Source organism: Lepisosteus platostomus, chromosome 12, assembly GCF_059453375.1.
Source record: "Lepisosteus platostomus isolate fLepPlt1 chromosome 12, fLepPlt1.hap1, whole genome shotgun sequence".
Classification (NCBI taxonomy): domain Eukaryota; kingdom Metazoa; phylum Chordata; class Actinopteri; order Semionotiformes; family Lepisosteidae; genus Lepisosteus; species Lepisosteus platostomus.
The window spans coordinates 30344293-30365672 of record NC_142622.1 but is presented as its reverse complement, the minus strand read 5'-3'; the positions used below and the strand labels follow the sequence as shown (position 1 = coordinate 30365672).

At 37.4% G+C, this 21380-nt stretch overlaps 1 protein-coding gene across 4 annotated transcripts in view; it reads left to right on the top strand.

Moving 5' to 3' along the window:
* Positions 1 to 21380, top strand: part of chn2 (chimerin 2) — a 137936-nt gene that overhangs the window by 57209 nt on the left and 59347 nt on the right. For all 4 annotated transcript variants that reach the window (XM_088601597.1, XM_088601598.1, XM_088601599.1 and 1 more), the window contains exon 2: positions 12839 to 12877. In XM_088601597.1, the coding sequence (XP_088457723.1) occupies positions 12864 to 12877 (14 nt within the window). In that variant the 5' untranslated portion in view covers positions 12839 to 12863. The remainder of the gene's footprint in view (positions 1 to 12838; positions 12878 to 21380) is intronic.

Sequence of the window (21380 nt, the reverse complement as noted above, 5' to 3'; positions counted from 1 at the left end):
TGGAGAAATTGAATACTGGTGTGTATTTTTTCTTTAAAATACCGAGACCAGCCATATACTGTAATACTGTATGTTTATGTTCCAAAATTAACATAGTTTATGGCCTTCACACGCGTTATGCTCCTATTCTTTTTATGCTCAGCTACTAAGATTTTCTTTCAGTGGTAAAATTCCATGTAAATATTCTAAAATGGGCACAGTAAAGACATTTAAATCTTTCTACGACCGACCAACGCACCACGAGTGCCCCTGTCGGTCATCCAATCACGTACCGCAGTATGACGCGCGATGACATAGCCAATTACCTGCGGTACGTGTCTGTGCCGCGCACTTTGAATGGCTGCATCTGTAGGTAATTCCAGAAACAACTGTGGGAATAATGTTTATTGGGGTTTCTGTAGCTGTCAGAAAGCAAGCATTTGTGTTCACTATATTAAAAGTTTGGAGAGTGACAATCTCAATCCATTTCTGGCTATTCCCTAACTATGGGCCTGTACCTAACAGTTAATGGCTGATGGGAGGCTCAGAATAAAGAATTCCTAGAATTACTTCTAAACCTATAGTACCGTAATCTGTGGGTTTCATATTAATTTAGCTTTTATAAACTAGGAGGACATTTAGTTTGACAAGTTAATTTGTTTGCTAGTAGCTAAGTGAATTAAGGATTCTTTACAGTGGTAAGCGGTCATTCTTACCATTAATTTAGTAATGTTTATTGAAATAAAAATGTATAAGGTATCCAGGGTTGCTCACATCTCTACAATCCCTGAGGATACAATGTGGAAAGAATTAATAAAGAATTCTTAAAAATATTTGCTTTTATCAGGAACCATATTGAAAACAAATCTTACATTTCAATTGTAAAGAGGTTTAAAGCCTAGAATTTCTCCCTTGTGGTAGCAACATATACCTACTCATGATACCAATTAAAGTGATTAAATATTCAGGGCAAGCAAACCTAGAACTACAGATCATCGTTTTCTCTTGCTAATCCCTAGATGACACCTAAGATCTTCCATGCAGTGTACAGCTTGATGCTGTAGGGAGAGAAGTATATCTCTTTTCTGTATATCTCAATGTGCCAATTATTTTATTTGTTACAGTCCCCTTCACAGTGCTTTGCCACAGAGTGATTTTTAAAGTGCTTAACACTATAAGAATTATTTCAAAAACTGAGCAGTTCTGCAAAGTCAAAGACTGATATCCTTCTATTCTGGGTTTGTTGTACATCTGCAAAGGACTGCTGTGTCTTATTTTCCAGGCCACTGGAAGTTGTTTCATTGCCACAAGAACTGCTCTGACATAATCTTCTTAAATGACAAGAGAGGGTCTGGAAAAAATGTTTAAATCAACACAAAAAGACTTTATACAGATCCAGCCATTCAAAACGAGCGAGGTACGCTGTGTTAAAAAGCAGTGGCGCAATATACCACATCTTACCGCATGTTTTTTTAAATATGATAATCATATCTGGAAGCACCTTGTAAAACTGCCAGGTGGAGCTAATAAAGCTTAATATCTCATGTACAGCATTTGAACTGTTGCCAGAAAAGCCCCGGTTTCGAATCCCGGTCACTGCTGAGGGACAATCTTTTTCCAATTGAGAATTTAAGTTGTATACTCTTTAGACTAATTTAATTTTATGTGTATTACAGCATGTTAATCATTAAACATTAAAATGTCGATATGTTTTATAAAAGCAAGATTGCTCAGATGGACGAAAGTACACAACCTTCCACCTTCACCATAAGTAATTTAATTATGCATAAATATATTTTGCGTCAAAGTCTTCAACTTGGTAACTTACAGTAGGTTCTGGTTTTAATGTGCTTGTTCTAACATTATTAAACTTATATTCTGTACTTCATAAAAAGTTATCATGTTTTATCCTTTTCTAAGACTACGTAGTAAGAACACCACTTGCTGCTATTGTAAAAAGATCAGTGTTATAGTGATTTAACATCACTTGATAGTTATATTAATATGGAATCGTGTAACCAAGCAGCTAAAGTATCACAAGTGGGCCTTTTGGACATTCGTTTCTTTTTAAAAAAAAACTTATATTGCCCTTCTAGTGGTATTGAGCACAGTAATGTAGCGAGCTGCACCCAGGCGGTTCAAAGCGCGATCAGAGCATTGCTTTCAGTTTGTTTCTCATATATCCAAATGCATAAAAATAGTCCACTATTATAGCTTATTGTAAACATAAGTCTGTTTCTGGTTTACATCCGAATTGAGAAAATCTATATTTTGTCTTAATCAAAAAGCATCCAGTAATTAACCAACAATTGAACTTGGAATTAAAAAAAAATGTTTAACTGTACTATATCGTATACCGCCTGGAATTGAACCTGGTACATCAGCGTCATTCAATAGAGAACCAGCTGGATGAATTATTATACGTGATGGTTTTGTGTTTAAGGATTTCTTCACAGAAATCTTTTCATTAAACAAGGAAGGGGGGAAGGATTATTTTTTACAATTGCCAGTAATCAGGGAACATCTTATCAACACGATGGGCAAATGATTTTTTTTTAAATGAAATAAAAAAATAAGATACAATGACGTTCTCCTGCCTAACTCAAAAATTGCATGACTTTAAAAGCCATAAGCTTCCCTGGTGCGAAGTGATAATGCGGAAAATGTTTTTTTATTCTACTGGGAGCATGAGCATTGAGTGAGCACCAGGGCGTACAGTGAGATTAACATAGTGAGATAACTGAGATGCATAGTTATAGTAAATATGTTGACAAATAACTGAATTTTTATTTTCACAAGGCAAGATAAATTGTATCCAGCTTTGAATCAGCTACGTAACCTTGCCCCCGTGAATTCTATGGGAAAGAGGTTTAGTGGGCAGTGTTACTCACAGTGTAGTGCCCATAGACTTTTAGTTTTAATACACTGTACAGTATAACAGTATAAAGTATGTTTTTTTTATTTTTGTAATCGCTATTCTTGCAAGTACATTTTGTATTCAGTTTGCTTCTGTGTGTTAGCTGGTGGGCAAACATTCGAGGTGAAAATTCCACAAGGAGTGTACCTTTAAAGTGGAGAAGACAGCACCAAACCTTTTCGTCTCTGTATGTCGCTCAAGCCATTTCTCTTTGGCATTTTAGTCATAGTCCCCCTTAGTCCCCCTTCCCCCTGCCTGCCTGACTTGTTCCCATTTTTAACCATTCTGTGTCCGAATTGCAGCAGGCGAGAGACAGTAGGGTGAGACAGAAAAAAACTGAACCCTGGTTTAATTTTAATCTTCATTTTTTAGTTTATAAGTTTGTATTTTACCTATTTTTTTATTGTCAGATTTAACAGATGTTTGAACACAGTCTTGTAAATTAATGTTTTTACAACATGTGGAAGTGAAACAATTTATGACTATTAAAATTTATCACTGAATTTTAATACTAATTATTGATTACTAATAGTTTATGCACCTGACACCTGACTTTATTTAGATGTATATAAAATATTGAACTGTGACATAACATTCAGAAATACAATCGAAAATAGTCTGTGATATTTGTGTAGATGAAACTTTTCTAAAATGTATTTTTTTAAATTAAAAACGATTAAGATCTATAATCTTTCCATGTGTAATGTCATTAGAATGTACAATAAGCCCCTGCTTTGTTTAACGATGGTTTCAAATATAAAACTAACTGGTGAGAAAGCTATGTTAAATGATATTTAAAAGAAATATACATTTAGATTTCATTATTATGTTTTAAAGGCAGACATGCTCAGTGCCATAAACACTGCAAGCTGCAGAACTTTCTCCTTACGGCACCCCTCTTCTCTGACTGAGCTCAGTGGGCGGTGCATTATTTTCTCAGCCACCTGCTAATTTTCTTCACACCATGGGAAGACAGGAGAATGTGATTGTACTGTATCTGTAGGAAATGCATGTTGCATTAACAAAATTAAAGTGTTTAAAATGTTTAATTAAGAAGTTAAAGAACTTACGGCCATACTTACAGAATACAAAGATTCTAGGCTGATGTTTTTAACTATACCTATTTTTATGGGTTTTAAAACCATGACTCTATTTGAGGCACACACGTTATTGCTTCCTATTTTTGATTTTCTTTAAAATTAAAAGAATCGGTTGCCCATCGTGCCCCACAATATTATGTTACATTTTTATGTTTTTGAGAGACTTCAGAAAGCTTCATTAAACTGATGCATAAAAAATATAGCATAATGCTGTATTTCTCGCATTAATAAAATATATATCCTCACGTTGAAGTCACTTGCACCTGGGATCTGCTTTATTCAAACTAAGGTTTCTAAAAATGCAACCAGGTACTAGATATTGTTTAAATAAAACCTGTGAAATTTTTCATAAATTGTGATCTTTAAATCCTTAGGTTGCAGGCTGTGTCATTCACATTTTTATTTCATTATTAATATCACTTTACATTGAATATGTTATTATATATAAAAACCACAAAAAATGTTAATATAGTGTACATAATATTCACTATTTTATTTTTTAAAAAGTCTTTGTTAGAAGAAAAACTTGTGCTCTAACCAGGTATTGAACTCATATTGCCTAGATAGAACCCCCTATCGGCAAACCCACTGTACCAACAGGCTGCTCAGAAATACCGCTGCGACGAGCAAATTAAAAAGGTTTCTAAAGTAATCATGTGTGAATGAGTCAGATTAAAAATAAAGCATGTTTACAAAGAAAGTGGATTACAGTAATACTACCAGCTATAAAATACATATATTAAGATCCTTAAATTAATACCGTTATTAATTTCTTAAGCTATTCCATATTATTGTAGCGTTCTCAGGTTCATGTGGGTATGTACCCTTGCTGCTGCCACCTCAGGTCAGCCCCCCACGGCTGGGGACTCGAACCCAGGCCACCGGTGTCACTCAACAGGGACCCAGCCACTTGAGCTAAAGGGAAATCTCTCCTCAGCCTCGTGGCTGAGGTCCCTGCTATTCACAGGGAAGGGCGGTGACATCACCGCACTGGTAAGCCGGCTCACACAACCTCTAATGTCGGCTGTATGCATTACATTATATTCCTTATTTAGCGGATTCTAAAAAGTATGAGGTTTTTTACTGCGATAACGAGTGCAAGTATTCATAGAAAAGGTTAAAACATGGAATACAGAGGGAGTTTCAGAAATTATACAAAGATCTGGAACACCCTGTCTCAAAAATAAACATTTAATAAATTGAAGTTTGTGTGGGTTCGGACCCCTGACCTCCAGCGTTCAAGTCATATGCCAAAGCCATCACACCAACGCGTCACTAGACAAACTAATGCTATAGCAATTATAGGGCAGGCAAAAAGTTTCCAAGTAATTGCGGGTGAATGAGTCAAATTGATGCAGATGTAATAATTTGATTTGAATATAATTATATAATTATTAATTTCTTTAGAGATGCGATTCCATATTATATTCCCTATTAAATAAATTTTAAGAAGTATGCGTTTTTTTTACTGCGATAATGAAGTATATAAACTAAATATAGTCAGAAGGTGCATGTAAAAACTTTTCCAAAATAACCACAGTACTGTATGTTACCAAATGAAAGACTGATGCTTTAAGAATTGATGCCTAAAGTGTTTTTGAAGAAAGTGGAATACTGGTGTGTTTATTTTTTTATTTAAACTACCAATACCAGCCATATACAGTTTACATAATATGTTTATATTCCTAAATCGTTAATGACCTAAAAATACGTTATGCTCCTCTTCTTTTTATGCTCAGCTACTAGAATTTCCCTTTAGTTGTAAAATTCCATATTAATATTCAATATTCAGTGGATTTAAACATACACAGTAAAGAGATTAAAACAACCAATGCACCACGAGTGCCTGTGTGTCATTTTGCCCGGCCAATCACAGTCCTGCAGTGCTGAGGTTAAATGTGAAATGATTAAGTACTAACACAGGCTGATTTACATTTTCTTAAAAAGGCTTTTACTAGCAACTATCATAATAATTCATAGTTGTGTCAGTTTTTAAACCATAGACGGTTCTGTAGCAGCAGGGCTTATTAATAATACAGGAATTAAGTTTGCTGCTCCCTTGCCAATCTCTCTCTCCCTAATCTCAGTGGTGCTGGACACAGAGAGGCAATTCCATGTGGTTCAGATTTAAGGTGTTTTACTGTCTGATAGTTTCCTGATGAGAAAAAAATTGCAGGGATTAGATTCTCCAGCCACCCTATTGAATAGTCATTTCTTTTTGGTAGATTCCAAGAGAGAGTCTCATCCCAAAGTGTTTACAACCTTAAGGTCAAAGAGCATTGTTACTCATCCTCCACTTTGATCAGCCATTCACGAACTGGTAGGGCAAGTTAACCCCACGTGGGTCTTGAAAGCCCGCTAAACTTTCAACCAATGAATGACCAAAGTTCCTCCAGATAAATTCCTCCAGGACATTCTCAGACTGAGTGGCAGGATTTTACCTTGTTGTAAGAGTCGAGACTGGAGGTCGCCCGCGCATAACCAAAAGATCCACCCGAGGTTAGCCCAACAGCAAGCCTCGTGAACCGCCGGTAACCCACCGAAAATGCTTGCCTGATCACCGAGTGAACTACGGTCAGAACTGTCGACAGCTGAATCTCAGTATTCAGGACTAGTGGTCCATCTGGAACGAACCGGTCTTTTTCCTGTCTAAAGAGTGTGACTTGCTCGGACCTGCAGTCACTTTTCATGTGCACAAACTTTGCTAGTTCAGGCAGGACTAACTAGCCAGTCTTCAGAGAGTCACTGCAGGAATCTCTCCCTCCTTCTCCCACACCTCCAGCCACACCAGTACTGGCTGGCCCTGAGCCAAAGGATGACGATTGGACTCAGCAACAGCCTGTCACTGTACCTTTGTGTCTGCGGGAGATATGAATCCACATAAATTGGATGAGTATTTAACATTCTGCATTACATCTCGAGAATTCAATTGTTACCTCAACCCCAGTTGATGTCAGTTTAATTCCTATGAGTGATGTACTTGCTTTTGAGTATGGAGTGTAGAAGTTGTAATCAAAGCTCATTAACAAAACAGTATAAATGAACAGTATACTGAATGTATGTGTCTCTTGGTATTTGTAACTCTTCATGATTGAATATATACCTTTTGTATTCTGCTAACCTTCACTATAATATCTGTTATGTTTATAAGCACATTTTATGTATTAATAAATGTACTGTCGAGTATTAGTATCCGTGTGTGTGTTGCTGAGTTGTTCCGCAAGGTTGATTTCTAATTGCCATCGAAGAATCATTTTGTGAAATACTGCTACAATTAATAAATGTCCCAGTTAATGCACAAAACCCCTACAGTTCTGATCAGTTACTCATTGCATCCTTTGTAAATAACTAGGCAATTCCAAAAATATTTAAAGTTTCAACCCATCTGTCAAGCCACACATTTAAAAGGGCACTATGTACTAAGTTTACTTCAGCAGTTAATAAGATATATATAGAACAACATTGGAAACACTACCATATCACACATACAGACTTCAGTAAAATGTAAAAACTATAACTAGGCAATTGAAAGAATGTTTAATGTCTTAACCCAAATTATGCTTTGGTACAGTGGTTAAGTGCTTGCTACTCAGAAGGTCCAAGGTTATATTCACATTTCCGATAATGTTATATATCACAATATGTCAAAAATTTAACTAAGAAAAAAGTGAGGGAATTTAAAGATGCCCTTAAAAAGATATCGCAGTTTAGTTTTTTTGTTAATATACAGCACTTAGTTTTAAATACAAATTGTATGTTTTTAATATATAAAATTTAAAATCTAAATTAGATTTTACATACATGTTTTTTGCTGCCATACAAATAATATTATATTCATTTTTTAAATTATTTGGCTTCATCAGAGTTTTTAGAAAAAGTTGATGGTAATACAAGAGATCAACAAATGGACTGGCACTGAAGGGACTATTTTGTACCTTGGCGGAGCATTCTGTCCTCACGGAAGTGGAGGGATACTGGGTGTGACCTTTTATTTTCACTCTCTGTCAATATACGTTCCCAGTAGTCACTGTTTACCTTAAGAACTCCAATTCCCATGAACCTCACAGACCTATTTCCTGGAGTCTGCGTCTCCTGGTTACTAATGCACCTTACTGTGAGGCAAGTTACAGTACGTGACACATTCATTCAAATGAGTACTCAAAAGCTTTGTTTTTATCTGGCCTTTTAAATATGAAGATTTTAAAGTCACTATGTCCAATATTTTTAATACTTAAAATCCTAAATAAAAAATAATTCTTCAATGTTGACATGAAATTAATATACTATATTGTTTTTATTAATTTAATCACAGTACATTAAATATTCACTTTACCTTCATAATCTCTTAGCCCATATTGGTACAGGGGACATATCAGATGTTAAATTGGGGAAATGGATACAATAACTTCAGCCCCAACCCCCACCCTCGGCAGACTTTGAAAGGTATATCCAATCAAAAGGGTGTAGCGTTGCAGAGTTCAGCGCATTTGTAAGTTAATGAGAGGCTATGAACTGCAGCGGCCTTACATCCTGCTCCTGTGTCAATGTTAGTGGTTTTAAAAATAAATCAAATTCCAATAACTAACTACAGAACATCTTTTTATGTTTCAGCTAATTTAGACAAATAGAAAGTCAAGACCTTAAGTTTAGATCTGATATGACAGTAGGTGTTGGAATTGTTGAGTTTTTCTAATTTCCCTGAGAGGAGGACACAAACTCATCTGCTGACACAGCCACTTGTAAGAGCAAGGTACACTGTAACCTTCTGCTCAATGCAATAAGCTACAATAACGTCAAATAGATTTTAAATTCTTCAAGGAAAATTAGCTGTTTAAGTTTGCCAAAATCAGCTACTTTGCAAGCAGTACACGACTTCTCAAAAGGTACTCCATTATCCTTTGCAGACTCAACAGAGGTTTTATTTTTTTTAGAATTTCAAAACCTTTGTCGGTATGCCTCAGCGACTATTTAGATAGATAGATACTTTATTGATCCCATGAGGGAAATTGCAGTGTTACAACAGCTTACCACAGTCAACACATCACAGTGGAATGAAATGATACAATAAGACAACAATACAATACAGTCAATAGAAATTTATAGTATAAGTAAAACAAAACATCCTTGATCAAACCAAATCATTTTTTTCTGTATACGAGACTATGACTGGTAAAGGGGGGGTGGGGAGGGTTGGCCAGAACACTGTGTTTAACACCCCTTCTTTTTTCAAGAAATACCCTGGGATTTTCATTGACCATGGAGAGGACCTCAATCTCATCTGAAAAACGGTGCCTTTGTTTACAGTGTATACATAGTCTTCTCTCCCTCACTATCCAGGGACATAAGGAATTACACTGACCTACTGGTCCCACTAACATCTCTTCTAGCTTTCCCAGGAGGTCTCTCATCCATGTGCTGGCCAGGCTCATACCTGCTTAGCTTCAGGGGATTGCTAGTTGTGAGTGTCTGGGTTGTATAACTGCAATTATGTTCAAGGCTGTCCACAGTCTATTTTTGGCCGAGTTATTCATACTGCTTCTTCTTTAATCAGCCTGCATCATCTCTCAATAACATTTCTGAAGTCTCCAAAGGGAGGCTTCTCTGTGAGTCTGCACCTGGAACTCAGCTTGCCCTTCGCCCTTGAACCTCAGGACCACAGCATAACCGTTACTGTACAGTTCATCTAGAGATACAAGCAGCAAAAACACTACTTTCAACAGCACATTTGGTGATTAAAGGTGGCGCAACTCCGTTATCACATAAAATGGTATGGTCTATTTATAATGGAACATATTTCATTAACAATTTGTACTTTTAAAATTTCGGCTATGTGAATCGAATACATGAACAAAGACTACAGTTTATGAAGTACCACACTTGCGAATCACAGATTGCCTAAGTCAATGATCGGTATAGTATATAAAAATACTGTACATTTAAAGCCAATACAGTACAGAATATATTTTTTATAATACATTTTTTTTAATTGTCCATGATTACTTGCTGCTGAAATTTGCATTAAGACAAAGACAAAAAGATATGTCAAAATAAAAAGATTGACAAAATATAAATTATTAAAATGTAGATGTGAACCTGAAAGAAGCACATTGGACTATTTTTATATATTCAACTGAGTTACTGAGTTTTTTTATATAGCCCTGTTTAAAATTAATTTAATATTTAACATACTGTAGTATACACTATAAAATTTATAAAAGTTGAAACAGTATACAACTTCACTTCTATAAGGGGCTCAGCATTGACCTGTATTCAAAACCAGGCATTTTCTGGTGACTCCAAATGCTTCCACATGCCACATTAAGCATTTACTGCGCCACCTGGTAGTTTTACAAAGGAGTGCAGTCCTGCAATAGAACATTTTTTTTAAAGCTTGGTCTGGTGGGGAGTATACACTGGATTTTGCTGCATTATTCACCATGCTTTCTGAATGGCTGGATCTCTATGTAGGTAATACAACTTTATTATGTTGCCATAGAAATATATTTGTATGTTAGGTTTGTTAGTAGAAAATTATGTTTGGAAAAAATTCTAAAAATACCTATTAGTATTGTTGAAAATACTATATACTTAATTTATCAAAACATCTGTCAAAATTAGGTTCCTTTGCATTCAAAATGTCAGTCATTCTATGAATGCAGTGAGCAGTGAAAAATCCTTTTTGCTTATTCCTTTTGAAATGAAATCACTTTTAACAAATAATAAAGGAGGAAGAATAAGTATAACTCATTCATTGTCTTTTATGTAAAATGAGAGCTTTGAAAATACAGTTAGTAGATATTTATTTAGCTCAGAATTATTATTTTGTTTAGATCAGGTTAATGTTAAGCAAAAATCTTCTTGTTAAATGATTAGAGCCACAATAATAAACAAAAAACAGCCAACAGTTACTGGGTATTCACATCGAGATCATTAGCCAGCCTTCAAAGGATGGAATTGCACCATTAATGGGTTAGATTACAGGGTAGACAGGACACTGAAGAACAGTGGTGTAACAAGACAGACAGACAAAGAGAAGAAGAGAATAATTGTCATGTCAGTTGTCATTATCATCTTAAGTCATCCTTCATTTCCTCCAAATGTTGAGCCATTTGAGAACCCTTGTTTTAATCAGTCTTTGAAGACCAAATTCTGGTTAATAATCCAAGCATTACAATAAGAGAGCTTGCTGACTTAATTTAGGACTTTCCTATATTGTAGAATCCTCAGGCTAAAAAATATCTGTCATGACACATCCATCATAGTGTAATTGCTGGCTAGCTGTGTTATTCATTGTTAATAAATATTTATTCTTGTTCAAGTTTGAACCTGATTTGTTACTCTATCACCAGAGTGGTGCTTGAAAATAAAAAAACACACATTCTATGTAATGCTCAATTATAATCTTAACCCCCTGGTTTGTTATAATACAGTGCCTTGCAAAATTAATCACACCCTTTAAAAAAATCTTTCAAAAGTTGCTGAATTACAAATGATACTTAGGCATGTTTTTTTCTGTCAAAGCAGTTTATGCTGCTTGTGTAAGTATTCAGAGCCTTGTGCACTGGTAGCTCTCAATTTACACAGGTGAAAGAAATTGCCGTAACAAGGATATACAATAATTGTCTTACAATTGGCCTCTATCTGTGCCACTGAAGTGACTGGCACATATACTGGATAAAAACATCAATGTGTTTAGGTATCAATGGTCAGGCAGTGAAACTGAAGGATGAGATAAAGTGATAATTTTGCATATATAAGGAAACAGGGTACAAAAGTATATCCACACACTTAAATGTATATTGTGTAGAAAAATATAAGGGTTTGGGTATCCCAGTGAGCACTGTTGGCTCTATAATCAAGAAGTGGAAGCTGCATCATGCCAAACAGACACTACCTAGAAAAGGTAGTTTATCAAAACAACATCAGAACAAGTGAAACCACTGAGTGGTCAACAATCTCTTTAAAAGGCCTACAGAGTTTACTGGCTGAGAGTCAAGTAAAGGTGACTGATTGACTGATGTGTAAAACAGTGTCCTGGTGGAGGCCACATTACTCTCACTCTGTGCTGTTCATCCTTGGAAGAAACCTGATGCAGTCCTTATCTCCTTATTCTTTACACATGTAACATAAACCCTTCCTTACTAAGTAAATATTATGGGAATCGTGGGACATTTATATATAAAGTCGAATATGTGGAAGCTAAATCTTGCATAACCTGGGTGTACAAAGTTCCAGTGAGCCAGAATCTAAATCAACAGATAAACATGACAGGAAACACCTGAGATCCCATCCAATGCAGGGCACATATCCATGCATGCAGGGGACAATTCAGAGACATCATTTAACCTAGTCTATGTACTGTGGGAGGAAATCAAAGCATTCACTGAAGTCCCACTTAGTCACGGGTGAAAGCTCTGTTTAGGAAATAATGCAATTAAATCCAAGACCTTAAGAGCTGTGAGACAACAGTGCTAACTTCTATAGCACTATATCACACCAAAAAATTGTTGTTTCAAAATGATAACATTCTGCTAAAATGTTTATCTGAAAGTTATTAATAGTGATACCTGATGTAAAACACACTTAATTTGTATTATCAAAATTAGATGATTTATTTTACTGAGTCAAGGAAAAGTATATGAAAAATATTATTGTTCCAATGAGCATGAATAATTATTAGCCTTTGCTATACTTTGGGAAATCAATTTTAAAAAATGCAAAATAGATAATTATCTTTGTAAACTGTAATGGATACTCTTAGAACATGCTTACCTTTATATCTGGACAGACTGTTTTTATTTAACTGATTTTTGACTGATTTATTATTTTATTATTTTTCTAGATGTAGAAGATTATCAGCCGCCAATATGGAAATCGTACTGTGAGTATTAAATATATGTCATTGCAAGTAATAATAATCATAGAAATCTGCAAATAAACACTGATATATATTAGTTTGAGGGAAACTGGTAAAGGTTCCTAAGGAAAACAAAAAATAGAAAATAACAATTAACAAAAATATCTACCTTTAAGATGCTGGTTTTTAGAGCTTTATTGTCCCTATTAAAAGCTGTGTATGTTCTACTCATACTGCCAAAAGTACACATATTCAGCTAAAGTTGATCTTAGTTTAATTTTGGATTGGTGTTTTTATAAATAGGATGCCTTATATTTAATAAGTGCTTCATTGCTTTCAAAAAGCTGTCTGAAATGCATTTTTGCAGTTTTTCAAAGTTACTCCATTATGGGATAAAGACATCAAATGTTTTAAAGCAACATAGAAATGCTTAAAGCTATGGTTATTCACATTAGAGCATACATCCAAAAGTGGAAATGCCACAAAAAAATATTTAAATTGGATATTATACATTTTTATTTTCTTCAACTAAGAGAATACGCTAAATCAGCCATAATTAAGTGCAACTAATATATATGTATTTTTGAAAAAATCTGCTCCCACATTTTTACATTCCTTTTGAAAATAATTTGGGGTGAAATTGATAGGATGAAGACATCAAATTCTGCCTAAGGTTTTATGAGGCCACCCTCAAGGGTTCCCAGAGCTCTCCAGACCTCTCCAAGCCTCCGCAAAATGTAAAAATGTGCTTTATAGCCAGTCAAACCCTAGTTTTATGAGCAGATTGTATTTGGGATATTAATGTCTGTCACCTCAGATATTATACTTTGCCTTAAAATCACAATCCACTGTTTTTATTTATGGTCTTCACTCTGCATAGGATTGTCTCACCTGTGTACACCTTATGGATAGAACTGCACATTGTCACTTTGTGTGTGTCCATTTGGTGTACAGTAGTCCGCCAGTACTTATCCAGCATAGCAGTTTGTGTACAGACTTTGTATGACACTCGCACTGAAAACCAGCTGGAACAGGATGAGTTTTGTGGTGTCCAAGTGTGCTCCCAATGCATCTGTTGGGCAGAAGCAGTGTAGTACTGACACCACATTCATGCTCACTCTTTTACCTGCTCTCAGCGTGATAGGCTATGGGGATGGGTGTGTTCGCCTCTGGTAGCATGGTGTGGGGCACCATATGGAAGAAGGGTGGAAATCTTTCTCCTTCTTTTCTCAGATGGGACATCCACCTTCTCATGTGTAGAGGCTTTGTAGATCATCACTGAAAAAAAAGAAAATTATTAAAATAAGATTATCACAGAGCTACAGACAATATGGCTTCTAGACTGAAAACATAAATTTATTTTTGTCTCAAATTGACAAAGTAAGGACAAAATTCACATCTGTATGATCATCCAACTTCAGACACTGCAGATAAACCACTTCATCTGTCTGAGACAGGACCCCTATTTGAGTGCAGGTGGCAATGGAACACCCTAGAATCTGAAGAGCTAGGCAATAATAGCTCTAATAAACCCCTTTTTTAACTTAACTAATTTTTGCATCAAAGGCAACAAGACCTGCTAACAACAACAATAATAATAATACAAACAAATGTGGTGCAAATGTGGTGCAAGAAGATTGATATCTCAAGGTAGTTTTTAAGTTTAAAAAAATCAAAATCAGACTTCACACCCCAATGTCTTTGTGGCACAGGAAGGGCGCATTCTGATTACAAATGGTGCAATATTACAAAAATAAGAGCATTTACAAGATAATGTAAAGCTATAAAAAAGGTTGATAATCAACAATCAATTGTCTGCATCGTGCTTGTCTTGGAAGACAGGACCTGGGCTTACATAAGAAGGTTTGGCATTCCTAAACTTACAGTAATACTGATATAAATAAGTTGGGATTTCATTGAATTCGTATTTTTAAAAATCTGTGAATCTTCAGTACAACTGCCACAGTATGGTGACCAAGATATTTTACGGGACACGTGGCGCTTCAGTACCAATTGCCTCGGTTCACAAAGAGCGAAAGGTAAGCAAATATTTAAGGCTTCATTATATGATTATAGTATATATTACAGCGTATCATTGCTCTATTGATTTATACATTATATTTTTAATATTTCTTCTAGCCTGTTCTTCGGGAAAATACTCTAAGCCATCTTGCAGGATCCTCAGGACAATAAGAAAGAAAGCGAAACGATGGATAACGATGGATAAACAGAAACCTTTTTTTTAACTCTGTTCTAAAGAAACAGTAGAATAGGACATTCTTTCCTACATGTCTTCTTTTATGTGTCATAAGCTGTGGGTGTCAGCTCTCAACCACTGCGCAGGGTGCCAGTGTATATGAACTGGATTTGTGTGGAGACTTTCAGGGTGATGCAAAATCTGTATGACTCATTGTCGGGAAGGATTGGAAAGTTGGAGACACTGTCAGAGAGTGCAGGAGCCAGAAACATTTTGTTCCAGCATCCACCTGCCATGCCCACTTTCTCTGAACAGACCAACAGCTTTTGAAGAGTGCCTGGCCCCACTGTGCAAGTTGCTGTACACAGCTGAATATGTCTCCACACAGTCGTCCGCCCCCATTTGCACAGGACATGCCATCTCTTTGCATAGGACAGGCCATCTCCTGCCTCTCTACTCAGCACCGTCCAGGAATTGGAAGGTGTTGTCTCTCTCCCTTCAGGAAGCACTATCAGCAGCAAAATTTAAGGATGCCAAGGCCACATACTATTCTCCCAGATATTCAACTTTTACCCATGACTCAAAAGAAGGAGGAGAAATTGTAAGTGGAATGCATTGGCGTAGATGGGAAAGGGAGCCAACCATTATGCTGCTCTGTTGTGAACTTGGATGGCTCCAGAGGCAGGGTGCCTTACCTTCTAATCTTCGGGAAAGGATTAGAGGCATGGTGAATACGAAATTCACAAACCTTACATCATATGATTAAAAGAGGATTCGAGATCGCATGAACGAGTTGCTCAGAACAAGGAGGCACTCATTTCCTAAACGGAAAGAAGAAAGAGAAAGGGAGATACGAGAGCAGGGCTTGATGAAAAAAGACCCCAAAAATAATGAGATTTTTAACTCTACCATAATCTAACCAAGAAAAGGGTGAGGCATCTGATTTATTACCACATCAGTTAGCCTACCACTTAGCTCTAGCCAAGACGTATAGTTAGCCGTAGACCAACAGCTAATATGTGTCACGGACGTCCAAAAGGACTAACCGTGGGGAGCAGGAGAGCAGAAAAAGACCCATATGCGTAGCGGCGAGACGGGAAAAAGGCCCGGGCTCATAGTGCAAAGAGTTCAGGAATGCCGTATAGAAACCTACAAGTAATAGGTTTATTCCATGCTGAAAAAAAGAAGAAAGAGAACACAACGTTTCGGCCGTGGAGCCTTCTTCAGGTGTGAGAGAGACAGGGCAGTAGGCAAAGGTAAAGTAGCGGGAGAACAAAGGTTGAGAGGGAGGAGGAGTGAGAGGCGGGAGCAGGGGACAGAAAGAGAGGCCAATCAAGAGGTGTGAAGTCAGAATGGGTGCAGAGAGGTGTGAAATGAAACTTCCAATGAATGGAGAAAATTTAAAAGAACAGTAATCTGTCGTTAAGGGAAGGGAGAATGTGTGATCCTAGCTGCAGAATAATTTTAGTTTCGGTGGTCTTTCTGATGTATGAGTTCGGAAAACCGTCTTTGAGAACACAGACGGAGAGATTAGAGTGGTCGTGGCCGTCAGAGGTGAAATGAGAAACAATGGGCTTGGAGAGATCTTTAATCTTCACAGCCCTGACGTGTTCTCTGAAGCGGTCTCCGAGTCTCCTCATAGAAAAGAAACCTATGCCCTCAGGGAGCGGACGTGGGGCGCCCTGGTGCTAGGCGGGTCTCAGGACATCCGAACGTCAATGCTGAGCGAGGACAGAGTGCAAGACCCGGAAATATATAGCCCAAGGGAAAGAGAGGGACAGGAAGGACAGCAGACCGGAAACTAGGGACAGGACAGAGAAGGAGCGCCCTCTGGTGGCAGAGGGCGTGACAATATGTTCATCAGCAACTAATGTGGCATCTGATGAGCAAAAAGAGCTGGGTGATGAAGACCAGAGATGAAGTAACAACTACAACTACCTTCAAAGTCTACTTTATGCTGGCAGACAGTCATCGCAGGGCTCCAGCCTAATGAGAAAATGCTCATTGAAACACTCAAAACACTTTCTGACACAAGATGGTCGGAGCACTCTAATGCAACCAGATCCCTCTGCCTGAACTATAGTAACATCTAGCAGGCCCTAAAGAGTTAATGATGAGAATTTAACTACAAGCAATGATGCCAGAGACGTCATTGAAAATGGAAAAGCTTGAAATTGCGTTTCTTTGTAATATGTGGAATACCATACTTTTGTGATTTCAGAGGGTAAGCACTGTGCTTCAGGGAGCTGAACTTGACCTGTGCAATGCTGTGGACCTAGTGTGTTCACTGAGACTATGTGGCAGGCCTCTGTGGTTGTGAGTTCGAAAACTTTGAGATAGCCGCAAAAAATATGTTTTCAGTCTGTTTACCCCATTGTTGATATTGCACTACGTCTTTTCTCCACTTTGCCAATATGCTGGTGGAAACCGGTCTTTTTCTAAACTCTCAATTGTAAAAAATAGATTGCAATCTACTATGCATCAGGAAAAAGTGAGCCAACTTTTTCTGATGTCAATCGAGAGCGACATTTTAGGAAGCTTGGATTTTAAGGACATTATTAATAATTTCATATTAAATAATTAAATATTAAAGACTTTTCAGCCAAGAAAAGATTTCTAAAGGTAAGAAATTTTACTTTTCTTTATTGTCGCCTATGTTGGAACAGTAGTGCAGTGTTTTTTCCCCGTGCGTTGTTAATGAGAAATAATCAGCCGGTAGGCTATAGCTTGATGTAGACCTGGATATGCTGTTTTGGTGAAGTTCGTGGCTTTACTCAATATGCATTTAGCTATTGGTTCCGCTGATTGTTTATCTCGCAAGTCCATGTTGGGAGTGATTACCCTTTCGGTTTTCATGCTTGTTATGACCTGTGTAATTTGGCCATGTCAGTCGGGAGGGAGCTGGATTGTGGCATGTTGTGTCATACTGATTTTACGGATTTGGAAAAGGGCCAAAAAGTAGACCCGTAGCCCCAGGGCCCACGACCAGGTTAAATCGCCTCTAGTGATGAGTTGGCTGTGGCAGGAAGGTCTGTTATCAGTGTGTAACATTTGCCAGTCAATACCACAATTTTTGCATGCATGTGTACATGTACAGTATCTGTTGGAGTTTTGTTAATTTAATGGGACAATTTATTAAGTGTAGCAGTAAACCACGAGGTGATTCTTTTATGGCTATTAGACAATCAATCGATCAGTGACGCACACATACAGATTCAATACTCGAGATACATTTATTAATACATACATTGTGCATATAAAACATATAACAGTCTGCCTGGATACAAATGGCAGATTGTACTGTGAGGGTTATCAAAATGCAAGGTATATAATCACGAAGAGATGCATAACACAAAGAGATACAAAACAAAAAATATACTTCAGTATACCATTCGGCTATGCTATATCGTTAATCCGTCTCATTAATACAACTTCTATATTAGGTACTTAAAGTAAATACATTACTCATATGAATTAAATTGATATCAGCCTGTGTTGAGGTAACAATTGAAATCTCAATTGGCAACGTAGAATATCGAGTTACTTTTCCAGATATGGATTTGTACTTACCGGGGCACGGATACAAAAGACCAGCTGGCAGCCTCTGTTGCGGCAACATCCAATCAGCACCCTCTCGGCATCCTCTGACTGTCCTGGTGCTGTTCTGAGTTAGAGAAATTAGGAGATATTTCTGCTGTCAGCAACGTGCTAGACAGTGTTTCTCTCAGGGACCTACAGTACCAGTATTCCGGCTGACTAGTAAAAGGTCTCTTTGCGCAGAGGGTGACCACGGGTCTGAGCAAGTCACTCTTTAGGGTGGAAGAAACTTGATTTGCTTCTGGTGTAGCGCTACTGCTGAATAAAAACGTATTCAGATTGTCGACAAGAGTCCAAATGTATACTTTGGTGATCAAGCGCAGCATCCATGTTGGCTTTTTCTAGCATTTTGAATTCTTACATACAGGCATTCCCTGGGCCGACGCTTGCTGAAACAAGGTTCCAGGTTCAGGTCTCTAAAGGTGTGCAAAAATGGCAGGAGAAGCAAAGTTCTGAGCGCTGCAGTATATTTTAAACCAGAACCATGATGATTGTTTGAGAGTTTGGCAGGCATTTGAGACCCACATGGTGTTACCACGCCCTGTAGGTTCCTGATTGGTTGATCAAGGTGAGAAATGAGTAACAATGACCACTGACATCTAGGACTGCAATCTAGACGTTCCCAGGAATTTCATGGACAGATAGGCTCCAGGAATGGCCATTGATTATGATAGCCAGGCATGGCAGGGTGCATCCCCATTTGGGAGCTGCCCCTTGTCGGAGAGAACTGACTTCAATTCAGAAACTACATGAATAGCCTCTCTGTGGCTGCATTTAGGAAAGCACAGCAACACTTAATTCTTTCTTCTTAATAAGCATTGCCACTACATATCTGCTGCACTGAAATAGATAGATAATACTTTATTAATCCCGTAGGGAAATTGATGTAATACTGGCTCTTCCACCACTGTCAGAGAATTTGAAACTTGTGATGAGTATATTTCTGGTCGGCCTCTGTCAGGATTAAATCATTAACACTATCTGGCACAGACCAGAAATTTTAATAATATAAAAGCTGGCCTTTTTTTTCGTAATCCAGTTGTGCAAAGGAATATAAAGGCAGGAGTGGGATATAAAAATGAAAAACTGCACAATCTGTGAAGTGCTAAGAAACAAATACCAGAATGGAATTATGACTATTTAAATGATAAGAATTTTAACAAATCGTATTGATAACTAAGCAAGCCAAAGACTTGTAGAAACTTCTTCATTTGTATAAAGATTTTTATTCTTAATTGTTGACAAACATAAAATTATACAAGATTATACAAGATAGATAATAGAGCCTGAATCTTGAAGGAACCACACAGAACCACGTATTAACTAAAGGTTAACAAATTAAGCAATCAACTCCAGTCTTGATGAGTCTCCTCTAGCGATGGATTGAAATTGGTACTGGATAGAACTGCTGTGTTTCAGGTTACAAGTCTTGTCCAGCACTGTCAGTTTCTTGTCATTTTATTGGTGTTCTTTTAAATTTAATAAAAATACTTTTATCATAGTTTCATTTATTTTGCATTATGTCACCACTTTTATTCGTAACCCAGTCACTTAACAGAGGGGTTGTTCTGATTAGTTTATTTTCCAAAACACCAACTTGAGCACCTGTAAAAGGGATGTACCAAAGATTTTACAGAGATTTAACAACAGATCAAAGTGTAAAAATCTTTGTCATCTTTCAGTGTTCTCGCAAAAAATTGATGTCTGGGTTTTTAGACAGCTTGTGATCTACTTGTTAGAACAAGGAATGGAAATACTGTATATAATGCCTCTCAGGTAAGACTAAAGGAAAGGAATTGACTTGTCTGTTTCCACTGAATAGATCTTTTATTAATGATCTTAATGAAAAGAGGAATGCAAAGCTGCTAAAAATTATAACAGCCAGGCGAAGGTTCAGGGGAAGTAGCTGCGGTTAACTTTCTATTTAAACCTCGAGCTCTCGAGTATTTATGTCTAGGCTTTTGAGTTCCTAGAGTCTCAAGTTCAATCCTCTTTGTTCATTCACTTTTGCCACCTGGCAATGTTTCAACTTCTGCTTTGCAGCCACTGCCGGCGTCACTCTGCGTCAAGCAGTACTCTCAAAAAGCTCCTAAATTTCTTTTTGTCTAATCCATCCCTACTCTTCCACAATGCAATCATGTGGACCTTTTCTTCTTCTTTGTGAACCAGCAGAACCAGTCCTGCCTTCTTAATACCTTGTCTCAATAAATCACTTGCATTTCTCTACTCTCTCTCTCACACTATAGCTAATCTCAACTGTCTGGATAAAAGTGAAGGTGCCTCTCTTTGACCCTGCCTCCAACTCCAGTGCCTTCCCTCTTCCCCACTCCTTCTGCTGCACTTGACTTCACTCCGGGAGCAGCCCTAGCTTTTGGGGGCTCCAGGCAAGATCTTGGAAAGGGGCCCCTACAGTGTATTTGTGCATACACTTGTAATGACAAGGCATATTATTTCACTTAGAATAAAGTGTTATTAAAGATTTCTAACGATCTTTATGTGGCTTGACCAAGTAGCCTGGTGCTGTCTGTGGATGGCACAAGAATGTGGCTAAAGAGGCGCATCTGTTAAGAGACATCATAAAGCTGTATCAAGCTGAAGAGTTTAAAGATGTATAGCACAGATGGACTCCAGCAAGTCTCCAGGCAGGATTATCCCTAGAACCACAGTACAAAGATCACTGTCCATCCCCAAAGGAAAATCCACAAATTGTGGATCTGTAGGGTGGGCACCAGC